General features: G+C 52.5%; 1 protein-coding gene and 1 non-coding gene across 2 annotated transcripts; both read left to right on the forward strand.

Annotated features, from left to right (window-relative positions):
* Positions 1 to 26,071, forward strand: ANPEP (alanyl aminopeptidase, membrane). The gene is made up of 21 exons (XM_066354550.1): positions 1 to 60; positions 6,084 to 6,892; positions 8,178 to 8,320; positions 8,431 to 8,570; positions 8,930 to 9,056; positions 9,146 to 9,300; positions 9,542 to 9,655; positions 9,760 to 9,903; positions 10,082 to 10,147; positions 10,304 to 10,369; positions 11,834 to 12,009; positions 12,245 to 12,327; positions 13,561 to 13,694; positions 13,783 to 13,838; positions 14,930 to 15,077; positions 18,863 to 18,954; positions 19,380 to 19,490; positions 19,618 to 19,785; positions 20,576 to 20,716; positions 21,086 to 21,167; positions 25,445 to 26,071. The coding sequence occupies exons 2-21, from the start codon at positions 6,285 to 6,287 to the stop codon at positions 25,595 to 25,597; spliced, it is 2,907 nt and encodes a 968-aa protein (XP_066210647.1). The 5' UTR covers positions 1 to 60; positions 6,084 to 6,284; the 3' UTR covers positions 25,598 to 26,071.
* On the forward strand, positions 22,137 to 22,241 carry LOC136385115 (U6 spliceosomal RNA). The gene has a single exon (XR_010747726.1). It is a non-coding gene; the product is annotated as a U6 spliceosomal RNA (small nuclear RNA).
* Positions 26,072 to 26,999: the final 928 nt, after the last annotated feature.

Raw genomic sequence — 26,999 nt, forward strand, 5'->3', positions numbered from 1 at the left:
GGTGGGGCTTGCGGGTGGCTAGTACGGCTCGTCCTCCTGGAGGTGGCTCCGGTGGCCCAGGCAAGTGGAGGGCCGGTGGAGCGGGTACGGGGGTGTTGGGGAGTGGGCAGGGATCCGACGCCAGCACGCACAGGGAGCCCCACAGCTGCTGCCCACGCCCCTTTCTGGGGCGGGCACACTAAGGCCCAGGGAGAGCCAAGAATTTCTTTAGCCAAGATCCCACTGTATCTCTTCTTGGCTCAGTTGGGGCAGGGGTCCGCCCACCTGGGGCAGAGGTGGCCCCCAGGGTGGGAGGGGGCTGCTGGAGCCTCTGGGGGAGGGATGGTGGGGAGATCTGGCTCCGGGGGAAGGGGTGGACTGCACCCTGCTAAGGTTTGCCTCACGCGGTGGTGGGACTAAAGGTGATCCTGAGCACTTAGTCTCTAGTGGGCAGGGTGGAGCCAGAGAGGAAAGAAAATCCCGGGGCGTTTAGCCTCTAGAAGAGATGGCTCCGCGGGCCCCTTCAAGAGCTTTTCAAATTTTGCCTCTGTCCAAAGCCCTTCGCTGGCCCCCCAAGAGAAGAGGAAAAGTGTACTCCTTTCTTTTCTTTTCTTTTTTTTTTTTTGAAGATTTTATTTATTGACTTTTACAGAGAGAGGAAAGGGGAGAGCGAGAATTATCAACTCATAGTTGCTTCACTTGAGTTGTTCATCGCTTGCAGTATGTGCCTTGACCGGGCAAGCCCAGGGTTGAGCCCGTGACTTAAGCGTTCCAGGTCGACACTCTAGCCACTGCACCACCACAGGCCAGGCTGTACTCCTATTTTTAAGCACCCATTTTACAATCGCGGTCTCCCTCTCTCTTTACACTCACCCCATTGGGATGCCGGTTTCCCAATGCACCGATCAAGGTTCCCACTGTACCTGCACTTGTTCTGGGGAGGGCTCCTCCAAATGGGGCCAGTGGGGTCCTTACCTCATACCTCCAAACCCCTGCAGTGCAGGGGGGGCCCAGGTGAGCCCTGCCTTGGGTTTTGTGACTTGAACCCCCTCCTCCCACCAGCCCAGCCCAGGGACCATACCAGCCAGGCTGTGTCTTCAGGTGATCCGAGCACTAGTCTCAGTCAGCCCTGACGTCTGATTATGGCTTAATGTCTAAATGACACAGACCTATCTGGGTCTCAGTATATTCACCTGTAAAAGGGGAAGTCTTGGACCAGATGGGCCCTCAGGTCATCTGTTTTGCAGGTGGGACAGTAGACATGTAGGGTGGTGGTGGGATGAAATGAGGGCATGGCCAAGTAGAAGTGGGGATGTGCCTCCAGGTTACCACACTAACAGGTGTGTGTTCCCCTCCTGTGGTCTCTAACCCTCATGGGCACTGCGTAGTAGAAAATGGGGTGGGGTATATGGGAAGATGCTTTAGGAAGCACGTGTAGTTAAGCCTGTAGAACCTGCCACTAACTAGCTATGTGACCTTGGGCAAACCACTTACCCTCTCTGTACCTTGGTTTCTTCAGCTACCAAATAGTAGTGTTTATCCTGGTAGCGCACATGGTAGGTACTCAGTTAAACAGATGGGAGTTTCTAAGAAGGATCTGCAGCCCAGAATGTTTCCTCCATGGCTGGTGTGCTTCTCCCAGTCCCACTAGGTCCCCTCTGCTCCTTCCCTGTCGAGCGCCCTACATCGGGCTCCAGAGGCTGACACAGGAGCTGACTTCCCATCAGGGAGCCTTCTAAGGTTCTCACAGGATGGACAATGAATGAGCCTCCCAGAGGAAGCACCCTGGGGTCTGGCCCAGGCCAAGTCTCATGCAGCTGTGGGTGGAGGGCTCAGAAGCCTGGAGAAGGCCAGGGGCCAGAGAAGCCAGAGTGTACCCTGTGTTGAGGCCCCAGCCTCATCTTTGCTGCCGACTCACTACTCCTTCAGAGCAAACAGATGGACTCAGTTTGCCCGCTTGCTCCCAGTTCACCCAGCCCTGCAGCTGACAGGACGGGTTGGATGAGTAGCATTGTGACTGAGTGAGTGTGATTAGCTTACCCAAGACCCCCAAGGTCAGTGAGAGAGCCTGCATCTCACTTCAGTTTGCCTGATTGCTGGTCCTCCCTGCCATAGTCCTTCCCAGGTGCCTGGCATTTTCATGTATCAGTAAAAGGCAACCTGTCCCCTGACGTCTGAGTCAAAGCTGCCTTTTCTCATTCAGTCGATGTCTTCCAGACGTGTGGCTCTACCTTAAATATTCTCTTGCATGATCAATTTCAACCTTAATATATATATATATATATATATATATATATATATATATTTTTTTTTTTTTTTTTTTTTTTTTTTTAATTTAGAGGATATTTTGTTCTCTAGACCAAGACATAGGCAGGGAAGAAATATATAAAGCTATTGAAAGGCTGCTTTGGTTGAGATGGGGCTGGAGGTACTTGGTTTGTCCCCAGTCGAGAAACGAACAGTAAAAGGAACATGCATTTTGTTCACCTGCAGAAAGGTTCCATTCCAAAAACAAATGCCCATGATGCCACCCCCAGAATCATGTGGGATGGAGCAGCAATTCCGAAAGTGGGTGTAGCCATACAAGATGATTTTAGGAGCTACCCAGATGAATACTTTTTAAGTCAGTAGTCGTGAATTGAAACATGTATTGGGAAAAAATGCAACACATGCATTTTACAGGATGAACAAAGGCACAGACATAAGCCCAGAGGGGCCTTGGCCTGATAGCTTGGTTGGTTGGAGCATTGTTCTGATAAGAAAAGGTTGTGGGTTCAATCCCTGATTAGAGCACATACAGGAACAGGTCATTGTTTCTGTCTCTCTCTTTCACTCCCCCTTCCTCTCTCTCTAAAATCAACCAATCAATAAATTTAGGGAAGAAAAAGCTGCCAGGGAAATGCTGGCAGCTGGAGCCACAGTGGGCATTGGAAACAGGAGCAAGAGGGTCAAATTCACAGAAGGTCTTGAGGCTCAGAGTTGAGGTTTTATACTGAGGGCAGTGAGGAGCCAGAAACGGCTTGAGCGGGAGAGGAAGGCTTCTGTGCCAGGGTGTGTGGTGGCGTTGGCTGACAGGGAAGGGCTGCATTGCCACCACTTTCTGGTGGGGTGTAGAGATGTCAGGCCTGAGCCACAGCAGGGGCTGAAGGAGAGGGCTCTTTTCAGTATTACAGAGGAGGGGGCTATGGAGCATGCGCCCCACAGCTGGGCTGGCCCGGCGCCCGGAGCCGGGACCTCTCATCACAGGGGCAGAGGGCTGCCTGCTGCGCCCACTTTGAAGACCAGAGGCCCTTTCCGAAAGAGTCAAGATTCCAGCCAGCTGGGCCCGTGGGCCATGTCCAAAGCAAACAGGAAAAGACTATGGTGGGCCAGGCGGGGCCTCTTTCTTTGTTTGGAGAAGGGATTAGGCCAAGCAGATTTGTGGGTCTTTCCGCTGCAAAGGTAGAAGGGGCTGTAGGCCCCACCAACGACACATGAGGTACAGTTCAGGGGGCTGCATGGGTCGTAGGTGCCAGTCTCCGGGGTGCTATACAGATGGCCTTCCTTGGCAAATTCTAGCACTGATTGAGGGAACTGGGAACACATGCTACATCCCCCTTGGGTGTCACCATTCCTTCTGTCACCATGCCCAAGCTGCAGCTTTGCCCTCAGCACTTGGCTTCTCATTGGTGTCCCTTGGCCATCAGCCCAGACCTGATAGGGTGGCTGCTGGTCACGGCTGTGGGAAGTCCACACTGCCCAGACCAGGGCCCTGGGCACAGGGTGTGCTGAGCGCTTGGAGCACCCTCCCTCTGAAAGGTGGATACCCAGGATTCCCCTGAAGACCCTCTGCTGGCCAGATGGCCGGTGGCAGTCATTCACTCTTGCAGTTATACCTGAATGAATTCATCTCTGAGTCAGTTCACACATATATTCACTGAACAAGCCTTCGGGCAGGCCCAGGGAGCGGCAGACGAAGGAGCTGAGAAGCTGGTGGAGCAAACAGATATGAGTCCTGAGATGCATTTGGCCCCAACAGGAGTCCTGCTTGTTTGCCACGAATGGAGCTCATAGAAGGGGGTAGACAGTTCTCCTAGAACAAGAGGCGGGGCAGGAACAGGAGGGGAGATGGGCTAGAAAGACTTCAATAAGGCGAGACTCCTGAATTGACCCATTCACTTATTCATTCGCCCGTGTGTGCATTCACTCAACAAGTATGTGCTTAAGCACTTACTATGTGCCAGGCATGTGCCAAGTGCTGGTAAGCAGAAGCAGCCAAGGTCCTGCTCTCAGGGGGCTTCCAGTTTGTGGTGGAAATAGGCAGGACTCAAGTCATCAACGACACAGATCAAATGGAAAATTCACTGAGTTACAGGGCTTTGAAGAAAAGGTTTGTGGTGCTAATGGAACTAATAGGGACTTGACTTGGTCAGAGAAGTCAGGCATCTTCTCTAAGAAAGACTTGAAGGATAAATAGGAATTAATCCAGATAAGAAGGGAGAGAAGATGACCCAGATGGAGGAAACAGCAAGTGCAAAGGTCCAATGGTGAGGGGGCTGGGTGAGGTCCAGAGAGGCTAGAGGACCAAGACAGAGGGGAATGTGGTGAAAACGAGGCTGGATAGTGGGCAAGCTGATAGCACCTAAACTTGGGGGTCCCTTTAGAAGATTTGGTCTGAATTCCAAAACCAAAGAGAAGGATTTAAGCAGTGGTAGAAAATAATGATTTAATTGATGTGGCAAAGAGTGGGGGGGGCAGTGGACGTGGGGAGTCCATGAGGGGACAGCGGTGTCCACATAAAGAGTGGCTTTGACCAAGGACATGGTGAAATCATAGGAGGGGGGAATTGGCTGTGGAGATGAGGATCAGCCAATAGCCAAGGTCTGAGAAACTGGGCTGGTGAATGGGAAGAATAATAATGAACATCGTTGTCCTCTGAGAACATATTTTATTGAGTATGATAAGTACTATCTTCATTTCTACCAAGGATAGGGAGAGAGGCAGTGGGTGAGCTCTGGGTAAAAAAGGTGGGGACGATTTTTAGTTTCTGCTATGTGGTGTTTAGTATCTTTTTCTCATTAAATCTATTCAACAAACAAGAGAGGTAAATACTATCATTATGAGGAAAGAGGTCTCAGAAAGATCAAGCTGCCGCCCCAAGATCATGCCTAGTCAAGAGGTTAAGCCTCCACCACTTCTTCTCTTAAAAAGACAAAACCGCCTGACCTGTGGTGGCACAGTGGATCAAGTGTCGACCAGGAACACTGAGGTTGCTGGTTCGAAACCCTGGGCTTGCCTGGTCAAGGCACATAGAACAAGCAAGCAATCAACAACTAAGTGAAGCAACTATGAGTTAATACTTATTGCTCCACACTCCCCTCTCTCTCCTGTTTCTGTAAAATCAATAAATTAAAAAAAAAAAAAAAAAACTTAAAAAAAAAGGCAAAACAACTTGCCTGACCAGTGGTGGCACAGTGGATAGACCACTGACCTGGGATGCTGAGACCCCAGGTTCAAAACCTGAAGGTCACCGGCTTAAGCGCAGGCTTGTCAACTTGAGTGCGGTATAATCACCATAATCTTATGTTTGCTGGCTTGAGCAAGGGGTCACTGGCTCGGCTTGAGCCCCCTGTTCAACTAAAGTGACACGATTAAGAGTGGATGTTTCTCACCTCTCTCCCTTCCTGTCTTTCTCTTTAAAAAAAAAAAAAAAAAGAGGCAAAGCAACTTGTTTTATTCTATGCAGTGAGCTGATAATTGAGGGAAAAGACAGGGGTACCTGGGAGCCCTACCTACTCTAGAGGAATGCAGTAGGAGCCTACTCTGGGAGCAAGTCACTGAGGAATAGACATCCTTCCAGCTCTGGACCACAGGGGAGACCCAGTGTGTTCTGGACCCAGAAACTGATTCTCTCATTCTCTGCATTCCCACCTCTTGTTCCTGGGAAGTCCTTCCCTCACTCTAACCTTGATACTCCTACTTCTGTCCTCACCATCTCCGCTTGCACACAGATAGTGGCTGCTCCCCCACCACTGAGCCTGCAGCCTGCCCCCTACCCTTCAGCACTCTGTCAGGCGGGCTCCAGGGCAGCCAGCAGCCTGTAACCAGACACTGTTTGCTTCCAGCAGGTGCACTATTCCTGGATCTCCTCTCCAGAGCCTGGGCAAAGCGCGCCCCTGCCCAGTGCAGTGACCTTCGCCTGTCTGGTTAATTTTTGCCCAGTCTGCGGGCTGTGGGGCTCCTCCTCTCTGGAATATAAGCCTGGCCCCAGGCTGCCCTGTTCCCTGCCGGCCCTGAGCTTCCCAAGCTCCCTTCCCACCCTCACCATGGCCAAGGGCTTCTACATTTCCAAGACCCTAGGTATCCTGGGCATCGTCCTGGGCGTGGCAGCTGTGTGCACCATCGTCGCTCTGTCTGTGGTATATGCCCAGGAGAAGAACAAGAATGCTGAGAACTCTGCTGAGGCCTCCACCAGCCCCACCACCACCATGTCCACCACTGTGGCCACCACCTTGGACCAGAGCAAGCCATGGAACCGATACCGCCTCCCCAAAACACTGGTGCCCGACTCCTACCAGGTGAAGCTGAGGCCTTACCTCACCCCCAATGAGAATGGCCTGTACATCTTTAAGGGCTCAAGTACTGTCCGCTTCATATGCAACGAGTCCACCAATGTCATCATCATCCACAGCAAAAAGCTCAATTACACCAAAACCAACGGGCACATGGTTGTCCTGCGGGATGTGGGAGGCTCCCAGGCCCCCGAAATTGAGAGGACCGAGCTGGTAGAGATCACCGAGTACCTGGTGGTGCACCTGAAGAGCCCACTGAACAAGGGCAGCATGTACGAGATGGACACTGTGTTTGAGGGGGAGCTGGCTGATGACTTGGCAGGCTTCTATCGCAGCGAGTACATGGACGGCGATGTCAAAAAGTGAGTTGGGGCCCTGGCTGGTTGGCTCAGTGGTAGAGCGTCGGCCTAGCGTGCAGGAGTCCTGGGTTCGATTCCTGGCCAGGGCACACAGGAGAAGTGCCCATCTGCTTCTCCACCCCTACCCCTCTCCTTCCTCTCTGTCTCTCTCTTCCCCTCCCGCAGCCAAGGCTCCATTGGAGCAAAGTTGGCCCGGGTGCTGAGGATGGCTCCATGGCCTCTGCCTCAGGCGCTAGAATGGCTCTGGTTGCAACAGAGCGACGCCCCAGATGGGCAGAACATTGCCCCCTGGTGGGCATGCCGGGTGGATCCCGGTCGGGCACATGTGGGAATCTGACTGCCTCCCCATTTCCAACTTCAGAAAAATTAAAAAAAAAAAAAGTGAGTTGGACCCTGGCCAGTTCGCTCAGTGGTAGAGCGTCAATCCGGCATGTGGATGTCCTGAGTTCAATTCTCAGTCAGAGCACACAGGAGAAGCGCCCATCTGCTTCTCCACCCCTCCTCTTTTCTCTCTCTCTCTCTCTCTCTCTCTCTCTCTCTCTCTCTCCCTCTCTCTCCCTCTCCCTCTCGCTCCTCCTCTCCTCCTGCTGCCATGGCTCGAGTGGAACGAGTTGGCCCCGGGTGCTGAGAATGGCTCCATGGCCTTGCCTCAGGCGCTATTGTTGGAGCAAAGCCCTAGATGGGCAGAGCATCACCCCCTAGAGGGCTTGCCGGGTGGATCCTGGGGGGGGGGGGCATGCAGGCGTCTGTCTCTGCCTCCCCTCCTCTCACTAAATAAAAAAAAAAGTGAGTTGGAGCTGAGTCTGTCAGCTGGGGGCAGATTCTCAGAAATGAGGCAGAGCTGGAGTCTGAGAACCAAAGAAGGGCTTGGGTTCGAGGCCTTGGAACTTCTGATCCATTGCTTTATCTGTAGCTCTGCGGGGAGCAGCTACCAAGACAACAAATCCTTTCCTGGAGGGCCTCCCGTCCCCACTTTAGGGAGCCAGGGATGACTGATGAAAGTGCCCCTTATTTAGACAGGAAAACTGAGGCTCAGAGGAGAGAAGTTTGGTCTCCCAACTAATGCAGGGATGAAGCCTGCCTGGACTTTGACCCTGAGTCCAGAAGGAGCTCTGATCTCACAGGGTCAGCTGTCCTATCAGGGGCTGGAGGCCGCGGGGGGGATTAGGCCGGATCAGCCCTCCGTGTACCTTCCCCTGCACACCCAGCAACACCCTAAAGCACCCCCAGCCCCCTTACTGGAGCAGGCGTTCTGCTGGCAATCCCTCTAACACCCTGGTTTGGGCAGGGTGCTGGCCACGACACAGATGCAATCTGCAGATGCCCGGAAATCCTTCCCATGCTTTGACGAGCCAGCCATGAAAGCCAGGTTTAACATCACCCTCATCCACCCCAATAACCTCACGGCCCTGTCCAACATGCTGCCCAAAAGTGAGTGGGTGTGTCCTGGGGCCACACAGCCTTGGGAAGCCAACACCTCAGGGCTGGGTCAGGGCAGGGGGGAGGGTGCATGCCTACACGCCTGAATGTTCCATGCTCAGGTTCCAGCGTCCCGTTTCCTGAAGACCCCGCCTGGAATATCACTGAGTTCCACTCCACGCCTGTAATGTCCACGTACCTGCTGGCCTACATCGTTAGCGAGTTCACGAGTGTGGAGACGATGGCGCCCAATGGTGTCCTGGTACGAAGCTGGGCCCACCTGCTTGTCCTTCCCAGGATTGGCCTTGCCTGAGGGAGATTTTTTGTTTAGCTTCATCCCTGTCCCAGTCCTTGAATTGTTAGGCCAGTGTCTGCATCTGAAAAATGGATCTCTCCTCATTAACAGAGTTCCCGACCCATAGGTGCCAGACAGACAGATGGTGATTATGACTATTGTTACTTCTCAAAGACTCCGTCCTAGGACACAAAGCCCCTCAGAGACCCTAACCCTCCCTTCTGCTGACCAGGCCTCCCATTTTAACTTTGTCCAGTGTCTGGGACTCAGCCCACCTGCAGCAGGACCCAAAAGGGGCCCCTGACTTACCTCCACCCTCTTTGCAGATCCGGATCTGGGCTCGGCCTAGTGCAACCATGGAGGGTCATGGCAGATATGCCTTGACTGTGACAGGAGACATCCTAAACTTCTTTGCAGAACATTATAACACATCTTACCCCCTCGAAAAATCTGGTGAGAGAAGGGCGTCATAGTAGGGGAGGGCGACAGCAGAGGGGGCTCCATGGCCAGGGGCCATCCTGCCAACTGCCTGGGTCCCACAGACCAGATCGCCTTGCCTGACTTCAACGCGGGTGCCATGGAGAACTGGGGGCTGGTGACCTACCGGGAGAACTCTCTGCTGTTTGACCCAATGTCTTCCTCCAGCAGCAACAAGGAGCGGGTGGTCACCGTGATTGCTCACGAGCTGGCCCATCAGGTAGCCCCTCAGCACGGGGAGTGCAGAGCAAGAGGCGGGAGGGTTCTGGAAGGCAATGACACAGGTCCTGGCTCTGCCTTTGGCAGCTGAGAGGGGAAATGGCAGGGGGGGGTGTCATAATGATGTCAGAGGATCGCCAGCCTGGCCTAGCACGTGGGGGCGCTCCTGAAGGGCTGCTCTGAGTCCTGGTGGTGAACGCAAGGCCAGAGTAGCTGGCTGGGCTGACCGCTGTCCCCCACAGTGGTTTGGGAACCTGGTGACCGTGGCCTGGTGGAACGACCTGTGGTTGAACGAGGGCTTTGCCTCTTACGTGGAGTACCTGGGTGCTGACAAGGCAGAGCCCAGCTGGAACCTGGTGAGCCAGCTGCACAGGGTCCCCGGGGTCTGGGTGTGGGCGCAAGGGAAGACCTATGTCACCCCTCCCAGGACAGTCTACTGATGGCTGTCGGGGTTTTGCAGAAAGACCTCATAGTGCTGAACGATGTGTACCGCGTGATGGCCGTGGACGCCCTGGCCTCCTCCCACCCGCTGTCCACCCCTGCCCAGGAGGTCAACACACCAGCCCAGATCAGTGAGATGTTCGACTCCATCTCCTACAGCAAGGTGCTGCCCCAGCCTCTGCATTAGCCCTGAGCCGGTGAGGGGTGTGGGGAGGGAGGCGGAGACTTGGCCTGCAGGGACGCCACTGCAGCTGGGGCCCTGGGAGCACTTGTCCCAGCCCGATGGGGTCACAGGGTCCTGCTGGCTCAGCACAGTTTTCTGAGCCCTGCCTCTCCCCCAGGGAGCCTCCGTCCTCAGGATGCTCTCCAGCTTCCTGACCGAGGAGCTGTTCAAGAAGGGTCTGGCGGTGAGTGTGCTTGGCCAGCCATTGGGGGTGGTGGCAGGGAAGGGGGCTTCCTCCAGCCGCTGCCCCTTGTGCCCCAGCCCCAGCCCGCCCTAGAGGTTGAGTGGCAGAGCCTGGGGGACACCAGCTTTGCCCTCACCATGGCCTTTCTTCCCACAGTCCTACCTCCAGACTTTTGCCTACAAGAGCACCACCTATCTGGACCTGTGGGAGCACCTGCAGAAAGTGGGTAACAGCCGGCCCTCTGAAGCCATTCTGTTGGGGTCCTGAGATGCTAGAAGTCCCTGGGAGTAGTACATGTGTAAGGGAATGTGCCCAGTCCCACTGCTTACCAGCTCAGGCAGGTCATTGGGAGCCTTGCTTGGTCATCTATAAAATGGGTGCTACGGTGGCCCTTTGATGGAGGTAGTGTGAGAAACCATAGGCCAAGACCACAGCAGGCAGCCTGCCTCACCTATAGTTAGCTCCGTGATGGGAGCTGAGGAATCCCCTCATCTTAGTGCTGAGGAAATAGGCGCTCATGGTTCCCACGCCCAAGCCCTCTTCTGCCCGAAACTTCGGAGCCACTCATTCAACCTATTCAGTCACTCATTCAGCAGTCCTGGCTGCCCTGTGCCCTCCCAGGCCCTCCAGACACGACTTCGCACCCCAGCACCCTCAGCGCAAACTGGGATGCTGCCATCCAACCCCACCCTGCATTCCTGTCAACTCAGACCTGGAGCAGCCCCAGACCGGGGGTGGGGGGGGACCCTCCAACTGCCTCCCCCTCTCTGCACTCCTCTCCTGCCTCTTGTAGGCTGGAGTCTGCCCGCTCTCTGTCATCCACCATCTCTCTTCCTCTCCCTCACAGCTGCCCTACCCCCCCCCCACCCTCCCCAATCCGATCGGCCCCTCCAGAACTCCACGCCCCAGGCTTCCTGCCAGCTGCTCCCCAGGTGCCCAGGCTCCAAGGCTGGACTGACCAGGGAGGGGAGACCCAGGGCTCAGTCGCAGAGTCACAGCTGGGCTCCAGTGTCCTCTGGGCCCAGCTCCAGCCCACGGTGCATCCACCATGAGCCTGGTCCACCTCCCCTCCTCCCTCACTGACTCGGCCTTCTCCCCTCCGCTTCCACTCTCTTCCTTGCCCTGCCTCAGTTTCCCATTTCCCCTGTCCTGCGAAGCTGAGCCCTCCCCCAGACCAGGTGCCCCTCCAACTCCATCGCTCCCATCTGCTCTCTCTTCCCTTGAGGCCCCCTCTTCCTGCAGCCCCCAGAGCTCCCTCCTGCTCAGCCTGTACCCTCCGACATGCTCTTCTGCCCACTTTCTTGCCCTCTTCTTGTTTTTATTTTCTCAGTTATTAACATATATTGTTGGAGTTTTGTTGTTTTTACAAAAACAATGCATATGGACCTGGTTGGGTCGCTCAGCCAAGGTTGTGGGTTTGATTCCTTGTCAGGGGCCCATACAAGAATCCACCAGTGGGTGCATAAATAAGTGGAACAACAAATCGATGTGTGTTTCTCTCTCCCTTCTTCTCTCTCTCTCTCTCTAAGAAAACAAGTGCACATGCATGGGAAAGATAAAAATTGACCTGTGACTACAGGAACAACCACCTTAAGCCTGTCCCTGGACCCCATCTGGGAGCCCACAGCTCTTACCCTCACCCTGACTGTGACCCTGGTTTTTCCTCACCCTTGTGTCCTCTTCCAGGCTGTGAACAGTCAGTCAGTCATCAATCTGCCCGACTCTGTGAAGACCATCATGGACCGCTGGATCCTGCAGATGGGCTTCCCTGTCATCACTGTGGACACCAAGACAGGGAAAATCTCCCAGGAGCACTTCCTCCTTGACCGCGATTCCAATGTCACTCGCCCCTCAGAGTTCGGGTGAGCAGACAGGGTCACGGGGCAGGCGTCCCGGTGAGGGTTCGGAGGGCCTGGCCTGCCGTGGTTCTCCCCCCGTGACAGTAGGCAGGTTCTCCCTCTTGGGCCGGGAGGATTGGGGCATTTGGTGCCAGGGTTGGGCAGAAAGTGGGAGCCCAGGCAGGGAGGGGGTACTCTTTGCTGGCAGTGGCCAAGAACTGGCATCTGTCACTGCCTGACCTCGGGTCTCCTCTTGCAGCTACCGGTGGATTGTTCACGTCACGTCTTTGAGAAATGGCAACCCGCAGGAGGACTTCTGGCTGAAGGATAATCCAGCAGAACGTAATCCAGCCCTGTCCTCGTGGACAGCAGCCCCACCCCACACTCCCAGCTCCTGGCCCGGGTGCTGGGGGGGTTACAGCAGCCTCAGCGAGGGCTTCTTTCCTCATTTCACTCCCCAAATGGAGCCAACTTGTTTGGCTCTAATCATTCTGCTGCTGTGTGACCCTGGGCAAGTTACCATCCCTGTCGGGTCTCCATCTCCTCATTGATAAAGTGGGGCTAAGGACACTCTCTACCCCGTTGAACTCTGTGAGGATTTAAAGGAGATAATCCACATGAAATGTTTTAAACGGTGCTTGGCACATAGTATGAGCTGCCCTATTCTGCCAGGCACTGAAGAAACCAAGGTCAAGGCAAGTCGGCCTCTGCCTAGGGCAAGGCTGTCCATGAAGGGAAGGAAGGTGGGCAGTTAAAAATTTCCAGAGCTGTTCTGAATGCTTTCATAGAGGCACGGGTGACCTCTGGGCTACTTGGGCACATGGGCCAGGAGCCAGGAATAAGGGAGATTCAACTTCATGGAGAGGTCAGGGAAGACTTCATGGAGGAGGTGAGCTAAGTGTTAGAGGAAAAATAGCAGTTAGCTAGGCTAATGGTGGCAGAGGAAAGTATTCTAGGCAGAGGAACACACATAGGCAAGTGCAAAGCATAGAGGCAGGAGAGAACATGGGGACTGAGTAGAGGTTCCTGAAGGATGCAGGAGGCACTCACCATGTCCTTGGGCCAAGAGGAGCTGGGGCAGGTTGGAAGTGGGCAAATGATTGGGTCTGACCTGCAGCTATGGAAGGGTCCCTCCTGGTTGCCAGGAGAAAGGATGGAAGGGGGAGAAGGAGAGCAGGGAGGAGGGGCACTACGCCCCATGGAAGAAGAGACAGGCAGTGCTGGGGGCCGACTGGGTGGGAGTTTGAGTGGCCAGGAGGTGTGAGGATAGAAACATCCAGGTAGCCAGCACTGTCCTGGGCACACAGAGCCTGTAGGAGGCAGGGCAGGTGCTGCAGTGCAGCCATGGTACACGGTCTTTCTGAGGTCACCGGCCAGCCAGAGGCAAAGATTGGCTGGGCAAACTGCTCAATACCCCCGCACCTCTTCTCCCCTTGGCATCATCCTGGAGGCTGGCAAGCCAGCTGCTGCCAAGCTGCAGGAAGCTGCTCTTGCTGAGACCTGGAGAGAGGAGGATCGAGGCTCAGCCTGTGGCCTTCTGAGCAGCCCCACCCTAGCTCTGGTTCTCTCCCGCAGCCCAGGATAACCTGTTCAAAACCGGGAGTGGAGAGTGGGTCTTGCTGAACGTCAATGTGACAGGTTATTACCTGGTGAACTATGACGAAGACAACTGGAGGAAGATTCAGGCTCAGCTGCAGGCAAACCTGTTGGTGGGTGTCCGCACCCCTCCCCCGTCCCCTGTCCCAGGCCCCGCCTGAGGTCACACCCTGAGGTCACACCCTCTGTTGCCCCTTCTAGACCATCCCTGTCATCAATCGGGCACAGATCATCCACGATGCCTTTGACCTGGCCAGGTGAGTGTCCCCTTCCTTCTCAGGTCCACAGTGGCTCTGCTAGAAGCTGTTGACTTAGGCCTGGTGACTTTAGCAAGTGTATTTCCATGGTGAGAACCAGCTGTTCTCACTTGAGCCAGGCTCAGTGCAGCAGGCTCCCTGTGCCCGGAGCACCCCTCCTGTGGTCCCCCTCCCTCTGGAGATTGTGAGTGTTACAGCCCCATTTCCCAGATAAGGAATCTGGAACTCTGAGTTTGAGTACCTTGCCTGAGGCGACGTGACCCATGGACTGCCAGACTCAGGCACGTCCACTCCAGAGTCACACTGTACCCATGGCGCCAAGCTTTTCCTGAGAGCTGACTGTGCTAGGTCACTGTGCTAGTGCTAAAAAATCTGGGGAGGACAGAGCAGGCAACACGTGACATGCATAAACAACTATTAACCACTTCCTGTGCTAAGCTCTTTGATACACGTGATGTAATCCATAGACATGGACATTTATGAACCAAATGTGCACAAACAGCCTGAGGAGGAGCTGCTGGCCATGGTAATAAAAAAAATAGATTAATTAAGGCAGTGGTTCTCAACCTTTCTAATGCCGTGACTCCGCAATACAGTTCCTCATGTTGCGGTGACCCCAAACCAAAAAATAATTTTGGTGGCTACTTCATAACTGTAATTTTGCTACAGTTATGATTCGGAATGTAAATACCTGATATGCATTATGTATTTTCCGATGGCTTTAGGCGACCCCGCTGGGGTCGCGAACCACAGGTTGAGAACCGCTGAATTAAGGAAAGGGCACAGGCATTTTGTCCTTTTGAATCTAGGCTCTGTCTCTACAGGTTGTGTGGCCTTAGGCAAGTCACTTTACTTCTTTGAGCCTCAGTTTCCTCACCCGTAAAATGGGAAGATTGTGGCTGGCAATGGATGAGGGCAGGGCCTGGGGCTGGCCTTGTTTGTGGAATCGCCCAGCACCCATGTTTGCCACCCCAGTGAACACTAGAGCTGGCTCAGTTGGGGCTCTGGGACCTGAGACTCCAGGAAGGGGCTGGGGTTCCCAGAGAGCACTGGGTAGGGGTGCTTACTTGAGCCCTTCTGTTTGTTCCCAGTGCCCGGAGGGTCCCCGTCACCTTGGCGCTGAGCAACACCCTCTTCCTAGCCAAAGAGACAGAATACATGCCCTGGCAGGCCGCCCTGAGCAGCCTGAGCTATTTCAAGCTCATGCTCGACCGCTCCGAGGTCTACAGCTCCATGCAGGTACAGAGGGGCACGGCTGGTCAGGCACGAGGACCAGTTTGCCTGGTGCCTGAAACGGCACTGTTAGGAAGTTCATGGAAATCCTGCCCGGAGTGGTGAAACCCTCCAGGCTGACACAGCACCAGGTCCTTGCTCAGTGCAGGCAGAGTGGTGAGAACAGGAGGGACTGGAGTGGAGGCAGGGGGACTGAGAAGACGGGCAGGTTGGGAGGGGCAAGGAAAAGACCCAGGCTTCCAGCAAAGTTTTGACATGTGGAGGTTAGCACTTCTGGAAAAAGCCACTGTGGGCCCTGGCCAGTTGGATCAGTGGTAGAGCGTCGGCCTGGCGTGCGGGGGACCTGGGTTCAATTCCTGGCCAGGGCACATAGGAGAAGCGCCCATTTGCTTCTCCACTCCCCCCCCCCCCCCTCCTTCCTCTCTGTCTCTCTCTTCCCCTCCCGCAGCCAAGGCTCCATTGGAGCAAAGATGGCCCGGGCACTGGGGATGGCTCCTTGGCCTCTGCCCCAGGCGCTAGAGTGGCTCTGGTCGCGGCAGAGCCACGCCCCAGAGGGGCAGAGCATCGCCCCCTGGTGGGCAGAGCATCGCCCCCTGGTGGGCAGAGCGTAGCCCCTGGTGGGCGTGCCGGGTGGATCCCGGTCGGGCTCATGCCGGAGTCTGTCTGACTGTCTCTCCCCATTTCCAGCTTCAGAAAAATACAAAAAAAAAAAAAAAAAGGCACTGTGCTGGGACGCAGGATGCCTGTCTTTTATCAGCTATGTGGCCCCTTGGGTCACCCTCCTCAGCCCCAGTGAACCCCTCTGTGAACTGAGCAGCGCATACCTGTCTAGCCTGCCCAAGGGACAGGAGGGAGGGAGATGCAGCTGTTAACAGCTGTAAAGCAGGGGGCGCTCAGGCTCCTACTAGGAAAAGCTGGTCTCTAAGGATGTTCATTGCCATGTGGTTTATAAAAGACCAAAAAATAAAAAACACTTCAATGTCCAACAGTTGGGGATTCGTTAGCTAGACTATCCATTTGGTGAAATATTATGTAGCCATTAAATCATACTTAAAGAGATCATTTTTTTAATTCAACATTTTCCCCATTATGATAAATGAGGTATTATGGTAAATGAGGTTTTAACTCATCTTAGCTCATTAATGTATGTACCGTGTGTTCACCTCATCTTCCGAATGTGGTTCAGTCACAATATTTTTTTTTTATTTATTTATTCATTTTAGAAAGGAGAGAGAGAGGGAGAGAGAAAGAGGAGAGAGAGATAGAGAGAAGGGGGGGAGGAGCAGGAAGCATCAACTCCCATATGTACCTTGACCAGGTAAGCCCAGGGTTTCGAACCGGCGACCTCAGCATTTCCAGGTCGACGCTTCATCCACTGTGCCACCACAGGTCAGGCCAGTCACAATATTGGGTCAACTTAGGATGTAACATTTACTTTGTTGGGATTATTTAAATAACATTCTCTGCTGAGCCACATAGAGTATTATGTATATGTTTCCTTTTTTCTCCATGTTATATAAATGTATCAGATAACACAGCAGGTTTACTTCCACCCCCCACCCCCAGGTACCCCTGCTTTCTTCTGGAACCCCACTCAGCTCTTATTCTAGAAGGTTCTCCTGGTCCCTGAAACCATGGGATCTTCCTTGAGTTTTCTGTCTCCTGGGGAAGCTCATCTTCCAGGAATTTTGAGAAAGGGTTCGTAAGAGGTGGATGTTCTGAGGTAGATTTACCTGAAATGCCTTCATTTCGCCTTCACACTGGAATGAGAACTTATGTTGGTTTAGAAGTTTTTATGTTGGAAATTATTCCTTGAAAATGTCAGGTTTCCCTGCCTGGGTAGCTCGGTTGGTTGGAGCATCACCTTGATACGCCAAAGTTGCAGGTTCAATCCCTGGTTGGGGCACATACAGGAGTCCACCAGCAAGTACAAGTGGAACAAGTCAACATTTTTCTCTCCCTCCCATCCTCTCTCTAAAATCAATCAATAGAATTTTTTTTTTAAAAGAGAGAAAAGAAAAGAATGTCGGGTTTCGCTGCACTGACGTCTAGTCTCTGTTGAGAAACCCAGAGCCTTTCTTGTTTCCGGTTCTTTGAATGTGGCCTGCCTCCCCTTGTGCAGGCTGGTGGGCTCTTCTCTCAGTCCTGGTGGGCCTCCCTCAGCCTTCTGCTCTTTCAATCTGGACATTTTTGCATTGCTCCTTTAAACTTTCTTCCTCTCCTTTTTTATTATTATTTTTTTATTTTTATGGCCCTCTCGTTTTCTTTCCTTTTCTGTCTTCCAGTGTATTGACTTCTTGTTCTGTCCTCTAGGACCTGCCCACCCACTGTCCTGTACAGGTTGTATTCATTTCCTCAATCATATTTGTAAACTTCTGAGGGCTACTCCTGGCCCAGCGTCCTGTGCGGTGTCTTCTCTGACCCCTCGGAAGATCCTCATCACAGGCTTTGCCTAAGTTTTCTTTTTCTCCCATTGACTTGTTTCCTCTGAGCCTCCTGTGGGCTTTGGTCTTCTCTTTTGAGTTGGAGGCCGAGCTGTCTCTTTGGATTTGAGAATGAGGCAGTAAAATGGGATTGGAAGCCCGTGGGGAGGTGGGGTTTGTTGCCTATGGGTCTCGCTGTGGGGTGACTGGGTGCTCAAGTGACTCTTCATGGGGAACCTCAAGAATCAGTATCCACGGGTGTTCCCTTGAGACCATGCAGTCTTCAGGGCGTGATCCTCTGTCTCGGGAGGCTGGAGGTGCTCTCTTTCTGGGGAATAGTGAGTGGGGAAGGCAAGGAGGGACACCTCCATTCAGTATGGAAGCTCACCTCTGGTCCCCTTTGCAGTCCAGCTACCCTCCCACAGTGACCCCCAGTTCTGAGTCCCTCTGATTCAGCCTTGCCCTTGGTAGGGAGGGGGTGGCCTACTGCTTCAAGGAGAAAAGTGGGGGCTGGGGGTTAATTCCTCCCTCTGTGGACTCGGACTCCATCTCTCTCTGTTTACAGATCCTGCCTCATTTCTGTCCCTCACAGACCTGTCTTTCTAAAGCCAAGTCTGTCACAGCAAGTCCCCTCGCTCCCATCTCCCCCTCCCCTGCTGCAGGCTCCCCCACTCTGCCTAGCCTGTTATGCCTCCCTCTCTCTGCCTTCCAGCAGCTAAATGGGGTGCATGCCTCTCCCACCGTTCTTTCCTCTCCTAGTCTCTTTGTTCTTGGCGGTTTCTTTCTTTTACATTTCGCTGTGGATTCCGGTTGGCACACATGACAACCGATCAACCATGTTGAACCAGAGTCTGCAAAAGATTTTGATAATCTAGGGTGGGGCTTACGTTATAATGCCAGGCAAAAAGTACAGCATTCAGAGTTGCAAATACACTAGGTAGAAAAGGAGAAGGGAGGAGGAAACGCTCTTCTTTCACCCCAACCAATTTGGAAATTGTCATTTTGGTAAGCTCCTGGGTGGTTTGTATTTTCTGCATATGTTTTTTGTCTTCTAAATTCTTCATAGAAAACACAATATTAACAATCAGGTGGCAGGGGACAGTGGAACCCAATGCTACATTTTCTGGTGACATTTGAGAGTGTTAGAGCTGCTGAGCTTTGAGGAGGAATCCATCATCTGAAACTGGGGTTAGTGTGGCCCCTTTGAGCACTACCTGGGCCTAGGTGAGGCCCGAGCCTCTGGCCACGTGTCCTCTGTAGCCATTCGTCCTTGCAACTCCAGCCCACCCCCATCACAGGCTGCTGGGGGCTCCAGGAAGGTCAGGCTTGAGTTTCCCCTTTGAACTATTCATGTTTTCTTTTCCTCAGCAATACCTGAAGAAGCAAGTCACACCCCTCTTCTATCATTTTGAAAATATCACCAACAACTGGACTCAGCGCCCACAAAACCTGATGGACCAGTGAGTATGCCCTCTTTTGGGTCTGGAGGTCATGGGGAGCCCAGCCACCTTGACCTGGAGTCTAGAGCAACACCCAGGCAGGGTCCCCCTTTGGACCTCCCAACTCCCTGGCCGGACTAGGACTACCAGGGAGTGACCCCGCCTAGGAGCAGGAGGCCTATGGGCCCATCTGGCCTCTTTGCACAGAAACCAAACTGAAACTCTGAGGTCTCCTCACCAACTTGGTCATTGAGATTGTTGGTGTGGAAGCTGGAGCTAGACCTTGTGCCGGCCCCTGTGGGTCCCAAGGCACAGAGCAAACGGGGACCTGGGGGGACTGTACCCTTAGCACCCTGGCCTGGCCTCCCTGCCTGGAGTCATGAGTCAGCTGGAAAGTCTTTGCCGGAGTCTGGGCCAGACAGCTGACCATGTGTCACCCGGGGCAGGTACAACGAGGTTAATGCTATCAGCACCGCCTGCTCCAGTGGGCTTCCTGACTGCAAGCTATTGGTGTCGAACCTCTTCTCCCAGTGGATGCGTAACCCCAGTAATAATCCGTAAGTGTCCCCTGCTCTGCCCCTGTCTTCATTCGTCCCTCAAGCCATAGCCCTGTCCTCATCAGACCCTGGTCCCACCCTCCCTGCTGCCTGTCCACCTCTGACTCCCCAACCCACCCCATGCCAGGATCCACCCCAACCTGCGGTCCACTGTCTACTGCAATGCCATCGCCCAGGGTGGTGAGGCGGAGTGGGACTTTGCCTGGGACCAGTTCCAAAAAGCCACGCTGGTAAATGAAGCTGACAAGCTCCGTGCGGCCCTGGCCTGCAGCAAGGAGGTCTGGATCCTGAACAGGTGAGGACTGGCCAGCAGAACTGGATGAATTTCCCTTCCCACTGGGGACCAGGATCCCCAGGTATAAGAGAAGAACCAGCCTCACAGTGTCTCCGCATTCTCTTTCAAAGTTGCGCAGTGGGGCAGGATGTTCCCACTTTACAAATGAGGACACTGAGGCTTGGTGAAGCAAAGCAGCTTGCCCAAGGTCTGGAAGCTTTACTAAGTGATAGCGCTGATTCGATCCCAGATCTGGGCCCATGTCCTGTGCTTTTCACTGCTGTGGCCTCTCAGCTTTTACTTGACAGTGACTCAGTTTCCCTCTCTGTGAGGCCTGTGGTACAGCTGGATCTCAGTCCTTCTGGATATCCAGCTGGGCAGTTGCCCCCCACAGCCCTTGATGAGGGCTCCTGGCTCCCGCTGTGTGACTCATACACTATCGCCTGGAACCCAGTAAAGGAAGGTTCCCTTCAGTGTCAAAGACAGGGGTGGCCACCCTACCTGGTGCGGGGATCGTGACTCTAGCACTCCTTCCCACCTTTCTTCACCGTCGGATATTTGTCAAATACCTGGCCCATGTCAGGCACGACACCTGGCATAGCCAGTGTTCCTGCATAGAAGATCCAGTGTCCCATCTATAAGAGGGAGGCAGGACCAAGGGGTCGTCAGCCCTCAGCATGCTGAGGGGATGTCAAAGGATGCAAGAGAGGTGTGGGGGGAGGGCCAGGTCCTTTGCCAGCCTGGTTCTCTGTCAAATCACCTGACTGCAGCCATTGGAAGTGGTCCCTAACACAGCATCCTGCCCGCGCAGGTACCTGGCATACACGCTAAACCCTGACTACATCCGGAAACAAGATGCCACCTCCACCATCATCAGCATCTCCAGCAACGTTGTTGGGCAAACTCTGGCCTGGGACTTTATCCAGAGCAACTGGAAGAAGCTCTTTGAGGAGTGAGTCTGCTAAGAGCATGTCAAGGCTGCCCGGGGGGTTGTCTTTGTGCATGGAACACCACAGTCAGGAGAGAAAGAGCTGGGCACTACACAAGGGTTGGGGCGGGAGTCAAAGACCAGGCAGGGTGTGTGCCGTTCCTTTTCCCACTTGGAGGAAAGAGAAAGTCTGGCTGGCGGGAGTGATCTCTGGAGAGATGGGAGTAATGACACTGTAGTGAAACCCGTCTTCAAGTGTCCTTGGGTGTGTCATTTCATCTCATCTACAAGATGGGCCAATCACAGGCCAGCTGTGACGATATAGTGTCGCCTGCCAGTCACTGAGGGTTAGTTCCCGCCCTCCTCACAGTGCCCTCTCTCCCTGACCTGCAGTTATGGTGGTGGCTCCTTCTCCTTCTCCAACCTCATCCAGGGAGTGACTCGGCGATTCTCCACTGAGTATGAGCTACAGCAGGTAAGAAGTCCTGGACCTTGGGACCCATCCCCAGTCTAAGGGCACAGCGGAAAGGTATTTCAGCCCCTACCAACCGTGGTCATAGGGAGCACATGCTTCTTGTCAGACCTCCCTCATATCCAGAGGAGCTGGGGGTTCAGACTTTTTAAATGGTGACAGTTCAATCAAAAAAGTTCATCTTGAAAATTTTATACAGGCAAAAAGGAAAGAGAATAATATCATGAACCTCTATGTACCTATTACCCAGATTGAACAGTTATCAACATTTTTCCTGGCACTTTTTTGGGGGTGGATAATTTTTAGGCAAATCACTGATATCATATAATTTCACTTTTAAATACTTTAGTCGTATTTAAAATGAAGTAATCTCACTGTCATTAGCAAACCCGAGGAAATTAATAACCATCTTATACCCAGGCTGTTTTCACATTCTCTTTAAGATTTTATTTATTGAGCCCTGGCCAACTTGCTCAGTAGATAGAGCATTGGCTTGGCATGTAGATGTCACGGGTTCAATCCCCAGTCAGGACACACATGAGAAACAACCATCTTCTTCTCTTCCCCTTCTCTCTCTTTTCTCCTCCTACAATCGAATGGTTTGAGCATCGGCCTCAGGTGCTGAAGATAGCTCAGTTGCTTTGAGCATCAGCCCCAAACAGGATTGCTGGGTGGATCCTGGTTGGGGCATATGCAGGAGTCTGTCTCACTACATCCCCTCCTCTCACTTAAAAAAAAAAAGATTTTATTTATTGATTTTACAAAGAGAGGAGGTGGGGAGCGAGAAGTATCAAATCATTGTTGCTTCACTTTAGTTGTTCATTGCTTACTTGTTGATTGTTGTGTGTGTGTCTTGACCAGGCAAGCCGAGGGTTTCAAACCAGCCACCTTACCATTCCAGGTCGACACTGTATCCACTGAGCCACCACAGGCCAGGCAAATTCTCTACATTTTTAAAAAAATTCTTTTTTAGTGCTGGCTTCGGGAGCACATATGCTAAAATTGAAATGATACAGAGAAGATTAGCATGGCCCTGTACAAGGAGGACACACAAATTCAGACGTGTTTCATATTGAAAATTTTTTTTTTGCCATTAATATGTTATGTTTGAATTAGAAGCCAAAGTTAATTCATTGCACTAGGTTGATTTGTCATTTTTAAAATTGAGAATAATTGGCCCTGGCCAGTTGGCTCAACGGTAGAGCGTCGGCCTGGCGTGCGGGGGACCCGGGTTCGATTCCCGGCCAGGGCACATAGGAGAAGCGCCCATTTGCTTCTCCACCCCCCCCCCTTCCTCTCTGTCTCTCTCTCCCCTCCCGCAGCCAAGGCTCCATTGGAGCAAAGATGGCCCAGGCACTGGGGATGGCTCCTTGGCCTCTGCCACAGGCGCTAGAGTGACGCCCCGGAGGGGCAGAGCATCGCCCCCTGGTGGGCAGAGCGTGGCCCCTGGTGGGCGTGCCGGGTGGATCCCGGTCTGGCGCATGCGGGAGTCTGTCTGACTGTCTCTCCCCGTTTCCAGCTTCAGAAAAATACAAAAAAAAAAAAGGAGAGAATAATTCACGTATCATAAAATTCACCATTTTAAGTGGCTCTTAGTATATTTACAAGGTTGTGCAACCATCACCACCATCTAATTCTAGAACATTTTTATTACACCCAAAAGAAAACCCACACCTATTAGCCACTTTCTAGTTCCCTGTCCCCAGCCCCAGACAACCAGTAGAGTATTTTCTGTTTCTATGGATTTGCCTGTTGTGGATATTTCATGTAATGGACTCGTGCAATATGTGGCCTTTTGTGTTTGGCTTCTTTCAGTTAGCATGATGTTCTCAAGGTCCATACATGCTGTAGCATGTATCATTCCTTTTTATGGCCGAATCATATTCCATTAGATGGGTATACCACTTTTGCTTATCCATTGGCCAGCTGATAAGCAATTGGGTTGTTTCCACCTTTTGGTTTTTACGAATAACATTGCTATGAACATTCAGGTACACATTTTCAAGTGAACATACATGTTTTCATTTCTCTTGGATATGCACCTAGGAGCAGAATTGCTCTAGCAAAAATTAACTCTACATTTAATGTTTCCAAAGCAACTGTACCAGTTTGCACCCCCAGCAGCAATGTATGAGTGTGTCAATTCATTTATGTCTTTGTGGACACTTGCTTTTTACCTTTTTTTTTTATATTATTATTATTTTTTTTCATTTTTCCGAAGCTGGAAACGGGGAGGCAGTCAGACAGACTCCAGCATGCGCCTGACCGGGATCCACCTGGCATGCCCACCAGGGGGCGATGCTCTGCCCATCTGGGGCATCGCTCTGCTGCATCCAGAGCCACTCTAGCGCCTGAGGCAGAGGCCACAGAGCCATCCTCAGTGCCCGGGCCATCCTTGCACCAATGGAGCCTTGGCTGCGGCAGGGGAAGAGAGAGACAGAGAGGAAGGAGAGGGGGAGGAGTGGAGAAGCAGATGGGTGCCTCTCCTGTGTGCCCTGGCCAGGAATTGAACCTGGGTCTCCCACACGCCAGGCCGACGCTCTACCGCTGAGCCAACCGGCCAGGGCCTCATTGATTCTTATATGTGCCCTGTCCAGGGATCAAACCCACAATGTTGGTGCATCAGGTCCAACTGAGCTACCCAGCCAGGGCCAACTTTGTTCTTTTTAAAGATTGATTGGCTCAAACAAGCAAAAGCCCTAAAGTGATGGAGAGCAGTAGTTATCCGAGATTAGGATTTAGGGGAAGGTGTGACTACAAAGGAATACCATAAGAGTTTTGGGGGATAATGAAACTGTTTCATATCTTGATCATGCTAGTGGTTACACAAATCTACACATATGTTAAAATTAATGAAACTATACACCAAGAAAGCACAGGTTTACTGCAAATTAATTATTTTTTCCCAACTTTATTTATTTATTTTTTGAGAGAGAGAGAGAGAAACAGGAGAGGACAGAGATGAGAAGCATCAACATGTAGTTGCAGCACTTGAGTTGTTCATTGATTGCTTTCTCATATGTGCCTTGACTGGGGGGCTTCAGCCGAGCCAAGACTCCTTGCTCAAGCCAGCAGCCTTTGGGCTCAAGCAAGTGACCTTGGAATCATGTCAATGTGAGGCAACCTCATGGTTAAGCTGGTGAGCCTGCACTCAAGTTGGATGAGCCTGAGCTTAAGCCAGCGACCTTGGGGTTTCTAACCTGGGACCTCTGTGTCCTAGGATGATGCTTTATCCACTGTGCCAGCACCATCTGGATGCATATTAATTTGAAAAATAAAAGGCAAAATTATTTCAATGGCAAAAAAGAAAGATTGTTTGGCTCTTCTGGGTCCCTTGAATTTCTTTATGAGTTTTAGGCTCAGATGCCAATTTCTACAAAAAAGAGCCATTGGAAATTTAATAGGGATTGTGTTTAATCTGTAGATCAGTTTGGGGAGTGTTGCCATATTAATAAGATTAAATCTTCCAATCCATTAACACAATTTCATTTGGATCTTCTCTCCTTTTATTTAGGTCTTCTCATTTCTTTCAACAATCTTTTATAGTTTTCAGCATACCAGTCTTGTATTTGTCTTGTCAAATTTATTCCCAAGTATTTTATTCTTTTTGATGCTATTATAAATGAAGCTGTTTTCTTAATTTCATTTTCAGATTGTTCATTGCTATTGTGTAGAAACACAGTTGCTTTTTACACATTGCTCTCAGGTCCTACAACCTTGCTGAACTCATTGGTTTAAACAAGTATTTTTTTTAAGGTTTCTAAGGATTTTCTATATTCAAATTATGTCATCAGCAATTAGAGGTATTTTTACTTCTTTCTTTCCTGTCTAATTGCCCTATTTATAACCTCCAGTTCTGATACATCTTTTCATCTGTAACATCTCTTTTTTAAAAAAAAAAAATACCGTTTATTTGTTGAAGCAACTGGGTCATTTGTATTATGGAAATGGCCACATTTTGAATTTTGCTGGTTGTTCCCTGTGGTGTCTGCTTAATTTTTTCCTCTGTCCTCCCTTGACTGGACTGAGATTGTAATTCAGTTAAAAACTGGGAGTCAACTCGATGAAGAACCACACACTGAAGGCTAACGACACCTAGGATGGCTCCTAGGTGCTATCATTTCTGAGCTCTGTGCTGGATAAGGACTTGGCCCCAGGAAAGGGGAAAGACGGGCCCCTCCTGTCCTGGAGAACAGGCTGTGGTCGCCATCCCCAGCCCCACTGTGGACTGGGCCCCCCTCTTCTCAGAGCCTGGATTAAGAATCTTTTTTTCCCGGCAGCTGGAGCAGTTCAAGAAGAACAACATGGACACAGGCTTCGGCTCAGCCACCCGGGCTCTGGAGCAAGCTCTGGAGAAGACCAAAGCCAACATCAAGTGGGTGAAGGAAAACAAGGAGGAGGTGTACTCTTGGTTCAAAAACAACAGCAAATAGTTCCTGGTCCGTGCAGTCACCTGGTCCCCATGTGAGATGCCCACATGTGTCTGACCCAGCGGCCCCCCACGCAGGGCCCCCACTCCTGGACCCTGAGGCACTAGCGTCCTCCCCTCAGGGATGAAGTCCTAGCCCACGTTCTCTCCACTCTTCCTGTGGGGCTGACCCAGCTCCTGGTGGCCAGAGGGTCCAAGCACCTCCCAGGCCCTGCCCCTTGTGCCAACCGCACCCATGGCTCCTGTCATCCAGGGCCCTGGGGTTGATCTCAGGGAAGCCCAGCTCCAGGGCCAGAGGAACAGAAGCCCTCAGTGGACTCTGGGCGGCCTCGGGGAGCTCACTTGCGCTCTCTTACTTTCCTGTGAAGACCCTGAACCTGGGGGCTCAGCAGAGCATCAGATCTGTTTTTTGTTTTTTTTTCCTAAGAGAAAATGTAAATAAAGGATTTCTAGGTGAGGTTCCAGACTCCCCACTAAACCAGAGCAGGAGCAGGTCTGTACAACAGCTGGGGAGACTGGGCTGGAGGGAAGCAGGGGTGTATGGGCAGCCTTGTGGGGCCTGGGACCCCTAGGAGCACGAGAGGGAAGTCCCCCCCTGCTGGTCCTTCCTACAGTGCACAGTCTGTCCGCATGTTCCTTTCATCCGAATTCCCAGCCAGGCCCGAGCCATCAGGAGCTGGGGAGCCAGAGGGGTGGAGGGGGGGGGCACGGGGTACAGTGTTTCCATCCGGAGTGGGAGGAGCAGGGCTTGGTGCCAGGCCGGAGCAGGTCCTGACAGTGCCCTTCTTCCTGCACCTCAGCCAGCACACCTGGGACAGTGAGAGAACAGGGCTTGTACCAAGGGCAGCAAACCTTGGGTCCCAGGCCTGATGCAGCCACTTGCTAGCCGAGGGCGCGTTCTGCCACGGCTCTGGAATTCGTGGTGGGTGGGTGCGATATCAATTTTGTAAGCTGGTTGTTTTCAAGAGTAGCGTACTGAAAAAGGCGGGTGCCCTCCTGACCACCTTGGGGAGCCAGTGGCCAGGGCCAACTCTAAGAAGCAGGCCTAGGCCCCATGGGCTCCACGGCCCACATGGGACTTGCTGGGAGTTTCTTGGGAGACAGAGCTAGGTGGTAGGAAGCTCCCCTCAACCTCAGCCCCGGGATGCCCAGCTGAGCATCAGAGGAGGGAGAGAGAGAGAGAGAGCACAGACAGAAGGCCTGCGGGGCTCCAACTGCTGGGGCCTTGGACTCCAGAGGCCTGGTTTTCAGATCGTGGCTCAGCCACTATTTCTTGGACAAGTGACCAAAACGCCCTGGGCTCTGGTTTCATCATCTGCGCAATAAAGAAGATCGAGCCTGGGGTTGACGTGTGAATGGAAGGAGTCACGGCCTTACCACTTGGCCTGATATGTAAGAGCTGGCAA

Source organism: Saccopteryx leptura, chromosome 13, assembly GCF_036850995.1.
Source record: "Saccopteryx leptura isolate mSacLep1 chromosome 13, mSacLep1_pri_phased_curated, whole genome shotgun sequence".
Classification (NCBI taxonomy): Eukaryota; Metazoa; Chordata; class Mammalia; order Chiroptera; family Emballonuridae; genus Saccopteryx; species Saccopteryx leptura.